Genomic DNA, 12,044 nt, shown 5'->3' on the forward strand with positions numbered 1-12,044 from the left:
ATTTTCCATTTCATTTACTTTTACTGTCCGTAATGCTTCGAAGATTATTATAAGTATAAGCCCTCCGTTCGCGGTGGTGTGTCATTTTAACGGGACTGTGAAAACCGGGAGAGTCTGGTGAATGTCGTACGTACATGCGTTCACCCGCGGTCGATGCGGTCCTTGATGGAAACGAAAAGTGGTAATCATAAGTGGCGTCGATGAGACGATCAAGTGAGAGTGATCGCTGCTGCCTCGGGTCGACCGATTTGCGTGCTTTATTATTGTTATTAAAGCTTTATTGGTGCTTCTGTGCCACTGATCACTTTCAAAGGAATGCAACAGTGCGGTGCAGTTTTCGTCAACACAGGCAGCGATGAGTTGCACAAAGTTTTGAGCAAATAATAATCAGAAAACTCAAAACCAAACTCACTTTTAAAGCATGCAAATCTTTAAATAGCAACAAAAAAAGACAAAACAATATAATTTGTTTTATCTTCCAATTTCACAACACATCAGTTGGTACTTCGTTCGCACTGTAAACAGACCTGGGTGAGGCGGGCAACAGGGCAACCCGCCAAAACTAATTGCGGACAAGTGGTGCGCAAGCATGCGTTTACATGCACCACAAATACGGGTGTCGTTCCCGTTACGTGACATCAATCTTGCGCACCGGTCAAACAGTTGCCGTGGCTGTTTGCCGTTCTAGACTGTGTCCACAGCACAATCCGCTGTACCTCTGCTGTATGTATTGGAGCCAATGGTTTACATACAATAGTAATCAACATAATCATCCCTTATTATTTTAGGCACTTGCACAACAATCCATCCCGCCACCGTCCAGACCTCACATCGAAACTGCTACCGAATAAATGCTACCGTGAACCCCGGCGCCTGAATTGCGGCGGACTGTGTTTGTGTACGTCGCACGAGCGCCTCCCTCTGACCAGTCAGTTTAGTGCACGTTATGACGTACTGTGTGTGTGTACTACAGCACGGCTGGGGAAAATATCCTTCCATTGCCCGCGGGACATTTTACATCCGAAATAATGACATGATGTTTCAATTCCCGCGTGTCACATACGGAGCGGCGTGTGAGCGAGAGAATGTGTGGCAGTAGTAAAGGGGAAAAAGCAAAAGGAAAAAGGTTGGAGTAGCAAATTGCATCCCTTTTGCAACGATGCAACGACAACCACAGTACACAAGTGCAGTAGTACCCACACACATAGACACATGCATGGAATACTAACGGGTTTTCGAAAAAGGACATTTAATGCTACACCTCCTCAAATCATTTCCACCCGGAAAAGAGAGGGTACGAGCCGAATTTGCAATCCCTATGTGTCTGTGTGCCATTACAACCTCAAAATGAAGGGATTTCCCCGTGGAACGTTTCATAAAAAATACCCACGAGCACACGCCCTTTTCGGTGCACAATCTCGCTTCCGTGGCATTAAAATTACAATAACTTGTGATTGGGTAAATTAAATTCTCGCATCTTCATCAGGCCTTTCCGTTTTCAGCCGCCTCCCGTTCTACAGCCAATCCTCTGCCACCCCTTCCGAGCTATGGCTTTCGCATACATGGTCCTAAGGGGGGTTGAGGGGCTCCCGACAACAAAAAAAGATTTAATTTTGGACCATAAATTTCGTTGCATTGTTTGCGTATTGATGCACCTGATCAGTGCGTGTTATAGCGCGGGGGGTTTGTTTCCATTTTCTCTCGCGCAGAACGCATCGAACTCCCATAAGACACACGCACACACCCACATACACGAACACATTTGCATTTTCAGCCGCCGGGCAGCATGCAGCAATCGACGCACCGTATTGTGCGCGATGATGGCGGACACCGGGTGCAATTGATGCTGGCCACCACGATGCATTGTTGGGTGCCATTGGAAGGCCCATGCACATAAAGTAAGGATGAAATATAAGGAGGGAACGAGATGGTTTGGAAAGATCGAATGCAAACTGCACATGCACAAACGTGCGTGCATTCATTTCCGCAGAAAAAACGAACTTCAAGTTTGTCAAACGTGTACTATTGCATCGTCCAATCGCTTGTTTGGAGTTTGTCACCGAGTTGAATGACATTTTTCGGGGAATTCAATCGAATGTTGAACACACAGTTGAAAATAGCACTGTTTAAAATCAATCGTTTAGGTTCAAAAGTAAATTTTCACCTAATTCAAAAGCTTGTTAAACATAACACCAACGCACGAGCTTTGTGTATCCAAGGCCTACAACCACCTTTTACTCCCACTTTTCAGCAAGGTCGTCGCAAGATACAAGACCAAGGATGGCACCTGAATGCACCCATCATTCGCTGTATCCATACACATACGCAAAAGGTAAGCCGAACCCAGACCCAGCAGGAGCTCCTTGCAAAACTCGCCGGCGATTAGCCAGCTTCGTGCCGGGCGCAATAAACTATCCCGGCATCGAACGGCACAGAAGAGAACCGATGAAACACACCCCCAAACCACCGGGGCCAGGTCCCAGCGGGAAGAATGTGGATATGCACAGCACAGCAAAACACGAAAATCTCGCACAAAAAACAATGCACACGATATGATGGTTGTGTCTGTCTCGTGCTGTGTTGAGCATGGTTTTTCGGGATCATCTGTTGACCGATCGACATGCATTCCAATAATTCGATCGTGTTTTGCAAAACAAAAAAGAGAAAGAAGGAGCAACACAACACGTACACCAACATATTTCAGATGCGGTGGTGACTCAATTCGACAACGCCACAAATTTTGCAACAGCAGCAACAACATGAAAAAGGAACATTGATTTCTGGTTTTTTGCAAGTTGCACAAGAAAGGAGTTTAGAATTGTGTATACAAGGAATGCGCGTGGAAGGGAAAATAATATGCAAAACTTCACTGTGTGTTGGCGCCATTTATCGACGCTGTTTGCAATCGATGCTGCATCGCGATAGGAATGTGATAGGTTGTTAATCGATTCGTCGAAGTAATCTGACTACTTGCCAGGCTTCTGGGCATTGGTGCTGTGCTCATTGGGGAGGCGTTGGAGAGAAATTATTCAAATTATGTTGCATTCCTGCTTGCGGTGTGGGCTAACATTGTGGTGGTAGGTAAAACATTTCCGATACAAATGTGTAAAATATGATGATTATAAGGATTCGAGAGTTTATATCGAATTAAAATTATAACATTAGTCAAGCGAGTAATGAGCAACGTAAGTAATATTTTAGTACATCACAACGGTTTATGTTTAATGCTATTTAATGACAAAGTGTTAAGAATATTTGTTCACAAAATAAGCCATTTTCACTGCTCAAGCCATTTCTTTTATCGCAGGTTACAAGCACGAGGCATCTTCTACATTAGCTATAAAGTTGATATATGGAACTCATTATTTTCATCAAGATCTCTCCATTCCATTAAATCACCTCTCATATAACTTCAGGACAAAAGTGCACTTAAAATTAATGATGACTACAAATATGTCCTACCTTGCGAGATCTCAATCTCTTATCATTCTTGCCTGAATGTCTTGTCCTCTAAGTAGTGAATTTGGACATTTTGTTCAACACGCTCTCCCCAACACCCTATCATATCGATGTCATCTTGGGAATTGAAAAAGAGGACCACAACACCTTTGTACCTATTTCCTGAAAGCAAACAACGATGTTCCCAAAATTGTCACTGCCCCTACCTGTCCCAGCTAACCACGTCTTTTCGACGCACCGTACTACAGTCATTTCACTTAAGATGTCGTACGATTCCCGCCATGATGAGTGGGATTAATTATTTGCCAGCACCATTACGAGCGCAGGATAATGAAACAGTTTCACCCCCTTGCAAGTTGCAGAACGACGTTCTCAATGTTTATCCTTTCAATTTAAAATCAAGCCATAGTAAGAAGCGCTTCCCGTGCCGTGCACCTTCCCCTCCGTGTGCTGGATCATTGCCTATACGTCATGGAAGATTCTCACACTTCCTTCTTTGCTTAATTGTCGCCGCGGTAAAGACGAGGCAACACACCGAAGACACCGATCTGACGTGCTTGGTAGTGAAACTCGGGCGCACACGCACACAAACCCCGCCATCGAGTACCGGTGCACTATTTCTGGTCCGTGAACATTTTGAATATTAAATGGCTTCATTTGCGAGCCTCGCCAAATTTGCCTCATATGCATACATAATTACTCTTCATTGCCTCCCTCTCTCGTTCTCTCTTTGTCTGTCGGTTAGCAGTAGTGCACAAGCGTACTAGGGGATGTGTTCTGTGTTGGAGGACGGAACTGGCACATCATCCCTTTGCATCACCCGTTGCCGACGTTTTATGATACGCAAATGAACCAACAAATTTCCTCACAGCTGCCACTAAATACTTCCTCTTCAACCATACCTCCTCATCTGTACTCAATGGTACAAGATAGCATTTTGCTGAAGCACACAGAACCAGAATAAGAACATTGTGTGAGTGGATTGAGTTTCAGCAAGAAATGGAATAAATTCTCACAAGAACAGTAACAACACTTCCAAGAATGCACCAGAACTGACACACACTCTTCCTCTTGGTAGATGATAATTATTGATTCAGTTAGTAAAATAAATAACACCCTTAAGCGTATTGTTGCACGGGAATCTAGCAATCATTGGTGGCTGGCGTAGTAAGAGCACCTTCAGCGGAGCCTGCTGGTGACAAAAATGATGATATGCACCTTCCCGAATTAAAGAATGTACGCATTAAACGCTGGTTATAAAATTAGCCACACATCAGTATGGGGCAGTGCCCCAAGGGTGATAAGCTTACGGCGCAATGCGGCGAGCAGCAGCTGCAGCTTATTTATTCAATGTCCATTATAAGACGATACATTACCCCCTTTGCGAGTATCGGTTACGGACACGGGCTGGAAAGCACACGAGAGAAACAAACAAAAAAAGAAGCCAAGAAGCCAAGTTAATCGACCCACAGTCAACAGTTAGCGCTGCCCCCAAACGTGTGTCTAATAAAGTTCAACGGGCAAACGTGTTTTAGTGTTTGCAACATTGTAAGTGAGATAATTTTATCCCACCCAGTACGTACACAAAACACACGCCACAACACGGACTCACCTGCAGCTTGCCTGAATAAAGTTATTTTTGGACACTGCTTGGGAAAAGAAAATTGTCCGAAAATTATGCCTCCCGTCGAGCCGAAAAAGGAAAAGGACAAGACACAACTTTTTGCATTAATTATTCAGCCAATTCCTGGTTGAAGGTAAATTCTCTAGTGTGTTGTTATTAATAGAGCGTTAGTTCAGAATAGAGGGCTTAAAAATAACCACCAAAGAATTGCTTCCACAGGCTCTGTTGTCCGTTTATTGAGAGAGGAGCCCAATCTATTTTGGAACTCATCCGTTTGTTAAGCTGTAAGTTTGAGTCAAAACAATTCTAAATATATTCTACGATGTGCTACGGCAAACCAGGATAATAAATCATAATGAAAAAAAAACATACCACATTGTTCCTCCGTGTTTTTGCTTTTTTTGTGTTACTCAAGCCTGGGATAAATTTGGCTAAACGTACCTGAAATCAAAAATAGAAAATAATTATTTATAACAAGTTATAACCAATCGTTTACATATGTATATACAGTAAATCAATTTCGAAAGAAAACTAAACCACATCTTTCATCGTAAACAGTGGGAAAACAATTATCGGCTTTGGAACATCCACCTCGCACCACACTGTTACCAATGTACAAAGCGTTTGTTTCTAGCGCGACCAACTACCTTGAAAGAGGAAACACTCTCCTCCTACGAGACACGCAATCTGGCTTGGCAGGTCTTACTCCATAAGGAGTGTGCTTCTGCTACTACGCTTCCGCGTGTAATAATTGACCACTTGTTGTAAAAGCAAACTCCTAGGGCGTCCCTCTTCCTTCGCCGTTGTGTGCTGGGGACTCTCGGCTCGCGAACTAAGGCCTCTCTACAATGCATACGCTACGAGTGAAAACAACCCAGCCAAGCATTCCCCAATAGTGGAAGACTGTGGGACGTATTGCGTATGAAGGCCTTTTTGACATGGAACTGTTTTGCTTGCGAAAAGCCTAGGGCTTAACCATGTTTCGGACGTCTCCAATGCTCTCTCCTAGCCATTCATGCGTCCGTGTAATGGAAGCTTAAATGCGTTCACAGTGTACCGAACTACTCACATCCCGAGACGCTAGCCAGAAACGAACCACATCAGTGTGTGTGTATATGTGCCTGACTAGCGTCAATTGATATGCAAATGCTTAGTTCCGTAATTTATGTACTCGTAAGCCAGTGACCGGGCCACAACCGACAGTAGTTCGGTAGGGGCGACCAGTGCAGCGTTTCGCCATCCCTGGACCATTCAACACGCAACAGGACCATCGAGAGGAACCCGAATACCCGTAAAAAGGATTTAAAAACTACGCTCGTTTGTAATCGTCACCCTGTGTTACCTTAGGGTACCTTTTTTTCTAGCCTTTGGTCTATTGAAAACTTCTTAGAGAAATGTGTGCATGAGTGTTTTTTTGGTTCTCCTGCACCACCGTCCTCCTGCATGTGAGCGTGTCATTCCGTGTGTGACTGCGCATTAATGAGCAATAGGCTTGGGCCGAGAGGCTTTGGTTCGGGCGTACATTAAACGGCAAAAGATGGAATATCTATTCAAAGTGCAGGCAGGCCTACACACGGGTTGTGCGCAACCCGAGCAGATGGAATCGCTGATTTATTATCGGCGTTCGATCGTTGCATGCCAGCATAAAATGCGATCTGATACGCCAGATAGAGCAGGCAAGCGGCACAAACGGGGAGAATGTAAAAATTGTATTACAAAACTCAATTCACATACGGGTCTGATAATTATGTACATTATCTTAAGCAACAACAAAAACAAAGTCTGAAATAACCTAAAAATAATAAAACACAACTACTTTTCCCATTACACGTGCCATGCTTCCGACGGACTCAACGGAAGAAAATCACACTAGCTAATGGGAGAATTAAGGGCGCAAAGCGAAAGAACGGAAAACGGGTCGAACGGGGAGCGCGGGTAAACCGGGCGCCCCCAACACACTCACACACACACATGCACGGTGAAGTTTTGGCGCGAATTTCGCTTGGAAAATGCAGAAACTGTTTTGCGCCTGTGTTGAGCGTGAGCCGGTGGGCGGGGCTTAATGCAACATGGGAGTACAACTTTTCTCACTCTCCCTCTCCATTTGTGTGAGCGGGGTTTTTTTTATTTATTTCGCCGCACAATGGGCACGCCCCGTTCGAACGATCGAATAAAAAAGTGGCATTTTACTTTTTGATGAAGTGTCTTTGTAATTGAAATTATTTATTGCTTTTATTTGAGCAAAAAAAAAGTCACAGTAGTGTATTGCATGATTTAATGCTTTTTTTCTATATTTTAACGCGCGAATGTATATTCAATGTTGAAATTCTAGATCAAAAACGATAATTTAAGAGCTAGAAAATTAGACTAAAATATGTTGTAAGAGATAATCTTTTTCTGGAAGTTATCAAAACATTTGTTTTAATTTTTTACGAAAATAAACTACAAACACTACGAAAAACTATGAAGTGTAGTTTCTTGTTCAATTTTCATTTGATTTTATTTTCTGACGTGTCGCTAGTTCTATATGAGTAAGTATTAATTACGTGTGCATGTGATTTTAGTCACTATATTAACTATTTAATATGATTCTGACTGAATAGAACTTTTTTAACGTTTTTGAATGACTGTTCAAAGTTAAACAGACAAGTAATTTCATTTCACAGTTTCTGTGGAAAATAAGTAAAATTTGCTCGAAACCTAAATTTGGCAAATGTCAAAAGAGAGACGATTTTGCATCTGCATTGGTTGAAAATCGACTAAGTAAAATGGACAAAAAGGATATAGCTTATAATATAAAGTTTTGATTAATCCCAATACACATAAGCATGCATAATTCTTTGTCGCATGTTAATTATCAGTTTATAATATTTAAAATGAAAGTTCCATATAAATATAGGGTATCTATAAAACACACAAAAAATAAATTGAGCCGCAATAAGGGAACAATTAAATCAAACCTCTACACCTTTTTCACTGCCAAATTCAATCCAATTCTGATTATATGCGTCCTACAGCAGTACATAAAAAATATGTTTGTTTTCAACACAATAAAACAATTTTCAATGCTGCCAACTACGGCTGAACTTTGGCCGTGTGCAAGACACAAGATGCGTCTTCTGTGAACTGAGACACCGCAACAGGCCGGTGCAAGGGTCAAATTTAAAAGCATGACTGACCGACCCTGAATTTTCAAGATGGGAAAAAATACAATTGTACGGTTATTGTACAGAGGTGCGCCATGTCGTGAATTGTCATTTCGTAAATTAAATTTTGATATATTGCAAAAATTATTAAAACTGCACCGGGCGAAACTGGCAAACGGCGAGGATGATTTCCTACATGTCCGGGGCTCAAGTCAGCGCATTTATATCTTCCCACAGCATTACGGGTGGCTCGGTGGCGAAGTGGACAAGAATCGTGAGAAGCACGTTAACGATAACATTCCACCTCCCACCCGCTCACAATCCCAAAAGCAAAAGATTCACTTCGTTTGCCCGTGAAATCACTTCAATCGTTGGTAATCCTTACACAGGCTCCAAAGTACGCTTGTTTTTATACGCCCCGGCAGTATCGAAACCAAATGAATCAATTGATGCTTTTCGATGCCAATAAGAGATGAATGGTCGTTGCGAAGGGACACGAGAGGGCATAAAACATGTTCCTTGTTTCACTCTCGCTCTCTCTTTCAATCCTCAGCACTACAGTTTGATACCGGTTGTCGGTGTAGCATGATGCACAAGAAAAAAATATATATATACTACGAGAATTTGCACGCGTGCAGCAGCACATTGCGCATTCGGTATCCCTCTGTGGTGGTGATTGTGATACGCGCGTCATACGTTTCTTGGTTTCTTTTTCTCGGATGCTCCTCACCGGCTTCAAAAGGATCACGATCGACAACACGGGGAAAATAAGAGAAAAAGAGAGACAGAGACAGAGAGAGAGTGGAGGACACCGGAGAAAAGCGAAGCGAAATATCCCGGTTGGGGGTTAGTTGATAGTGAAATCACTGGCGCATGTTTCACCGGGACCATTCTTTGTAATCCGTTTCTCGCGCGTCTACTGCATTTCCAGCGCTGTTTTGTGGAGCTCCCTAATTTGGGAGATACAACCGGGGGACGCTGAAACGCGCGATCGCAGAACCACACGGAGAGACAGACGGTGAGATTAACCAAAAGGAAAGGCGTAATGTGGCTCTAGATAGGGATGGCAAGGCGTAGGGTGGCAAGGTAAGATAACATAACATTAAATTTAATTTATTACAGATTTAAGAGACCGACCAGCGGGATGAGCAAGAGATGCACCATACACACAGACACAGCAGGATAACAATGCAAAACTCGAGCACTTTTAAAACGCTTGTGAGTCTCTGCGTATCGAATGCAAAACACCCCCCTTAAACCGCTCCTGCTTCCACCACCACTTCTGTTGTCGGCCATGATGAAGATGCAACTGTAGATGCTGGCGGAACACACTCTGGAGGGTTTGCTCTCCATAAATAACGCTAGACGCGATTAAGCGTTTACCTCCTTCTTCGAGAGGCATATATAGAGACGTTTCTTACGCATCATCACATCGCTGGTGTCGATGATCTATTAGTGCGTTTAATGCTGCATGATGAATGCAACCGTGGCGAAAATAAATAAATTATTCATCGCACTTCAACAAGGACACGGCCCAACGGTGGAGGAGAAAAATCGGCCGGAGTTAAGAGAATAAATACATTCCACTATTGCTGGTGAAAAGCAACAGCAGGCGCAGCGCTGTTCAAAACCGACGCCTTTCATGCAGCAGAGATTTTCTTTGGGGTGCACAATTATTGCCCGCGTACCGGGAGGAGCTGTAAATAATAACAAGAATGTGCCTCATTTCCCTGGCACTCGACCGCGACGACCTAGCGAGGAACGAGCAGCAGCAGCTGATGTCTTCGTAAATCAATCCTTTTTTCACCCCGCCAGCACGGGGTTTGTTGAGAAAAGGAGTCAACAACTTCACAGAAAACTCGCTGGTGTAGTCAGCAAGCTTCACCTCTCCACCACCACCACTTGGCTGCTGCCGATCGCGAGAGTAATTGATACTTTGATGAGGTTTACCGTATTGGCTGTTTTATTTTTCCACCTTGTTTTCATTTTTATCCTTCGCGTGTCCGGCCAGTTAGTTGGCTGGCATAGGAAAATGAACCACTGTCCATCCTAACTGCCGGTGACGACGCAGCTGAGCCTTTACTTAAAACTCTCGTCCTTTCTTTATGCCACTTCAGGGAAGGAAGTGGCAGGGTAGGATACGGTCCATAGCCACTAACTTCGGCGAGATGATGATGATGCGGGGAGTACATAAAATTTTATTGCTATCATAATATTTTTGTAAATATGACCCACGGAAGGTGATGATGACTGTTTGCCGGGACAGAAAGGGGAAAGGCTGCAGTGCTCAAGGGACCGGGGTACTCTTTACTGCCTCCACAAGCGTTGCTGTCCACTCCAAAAGGAAAGGAGGTCAGGACGAAGTCGTCCGGAGGACACGGCGCTTGCTGAATGTGGCCGCGTCGTCCCCGCGCAGCAATCGGCGGCGAGCAGATTCTTTCCGTCCCGGGCGCGCGCGAAAATTTATGACGTTGCGGAAAGTGTAAATTGCGAAAAGATTTGTTCGGTTGTGTTGTGTGTGTTTTTTGTTCCCGTCTTCCACCAACCCAACCCCGTTCATTTACCTTTGCAAACCACCGCTGTGTTTTCGTTTGTGTATGTGCGCTCCTGTGCTGTGCTCCTGCTGTTTTGCTGCTTTATTTCCAAGGCTTTGTGCGATTTCTTCAAACCAGACACACCATCTTCAAACCCCAAGCTCCACAAAAAGGTGGCCCAGTGTTTAGTACGGGTGCGTTTGCAGAACAGAAAAATGCTGCAAGAGGAGCAACCCGAAGAGCACCAGCAGCAGCAGCAGCAGCAGCAGCAGCAGCAAGTAAATTAATACTCGAGCGCACTCAACGCGCTTAGGGAATTTCTTCCTGACCCATGTTGGCGGGCCTTTAAGTATGGGAGGATATTTTTATGAAGTGTATCGTTATGTTTTGCATCGATTTCTCGATCGACACTACAATCAAGCGTAACGTTTAAGTGGGAAAAGCTGGAGCAGGAGAGACAGAATCGAAAACAGGCGCAACGAAGCTCGTTGCCATTTTATCGTACAATTTTTATCTGCCACCGCAGAGTCCGTAACATGACACTCTCGGCAACTGCAATTCGCGGTCTGCCTTCTTCCCGAAAAGCAAAAAGAACTGCTCAAGAAGCGTTCTGTTTTGTTTTAGAGCCCCAGACACCGGAGCAGAAGCTACAGACGCTGGGTGCGAGTTGGTTCGGTTGGTGGCAATGCGCGAGCAACGTTTTTATGTTAATATCGGATAATAAATTCCGGTAGCCAGTAGTATTCGGTGCCACCGCGCAAACAACGCTACGGAATGCAGAGATTTTGGATTTTATATGTGTTTAGTTTTATTTGCTGGCAGGCCTGCTTTTTTCTGCTGTGCAGCGAAGTATGGTTGTATTTTATGCTTGATTTGTTGTGCAGAGGCCCTGCCAACACCAATGACCAGGGGATCGATGGGAGCAGATAATAGAATCGTTTTATATGACACCTTTACCTTCCATGGTGCTCTGCTCGGAGCAGTTGAAGGTTGTAAAGAATTATGAATTTTTAAGGTGTATCGTAATACGCAAAGGACCGGTCACTAAATAAAAGGAAATTGTTTTGAAAGTGATTCTAAAAAAAATACTGTTCATAAACAGCACTTTGAGTGTATATGTATGAATTTAAAAGGTGAATTTACAACGTACATCTTACACAGATTACCATACGTAACATGTTTTCGTGACTTTTTTATGATATTTCTGAACAGCTTATGCAGTGAAACGCTAACTAAGCCTGTTCTCAGTTTTGATTAATGCCTGCTGAAAGTATTAGTGAG

General features: G+C 43.7%; 1 protein-coding gene across 10 annotated transcripts in view; it reads right to left on the reverse strand.

The window, feature by feature from the left end:
- LOC120954716 (aryl hydrocarbon receptor nuclear translocator homolog) overlaps positions 1-12,044 on the reverse strand; it is a 197,610-nt gene that overhangs the window by 129,678 nt on the left and 55,888 nt on the right. For 2 of the 10 annotated variants that reach the window (XM_040374879.2, XM_040374880.2), the window contains one exon: positions 5,456-5,524. The exons of the other annotated variants lie outside the window; for them this stretch is intronic. In XM_040374879.2, coding sequence (XP_040230813.2) covers positions 5,456-5,460 — 5 coding nt within the window. In that variant the 5' untranslated portion in view covers positions 5,461-5,524. The remainder of the gene's footprint in view (positions 1-5,455; positions 5,525-12,044) is intronic. 10 annotated transcript variants of the gene reach the window in all.

Source organism: Anopheles coluzzii, chromosome 3 (assembly GCF_943734685.1).
Source record: "Anopheles coluzzii chromosome 3, AcolN3, whole genome shotgun sequence".
Classification (NCBI taxonomy): domain Eukaryota; kingdom Metazoa; phylum Arthropoda; class Insecta; order Diptera; family Culicidae; genus Anopheles; species Anopheles coluzzii.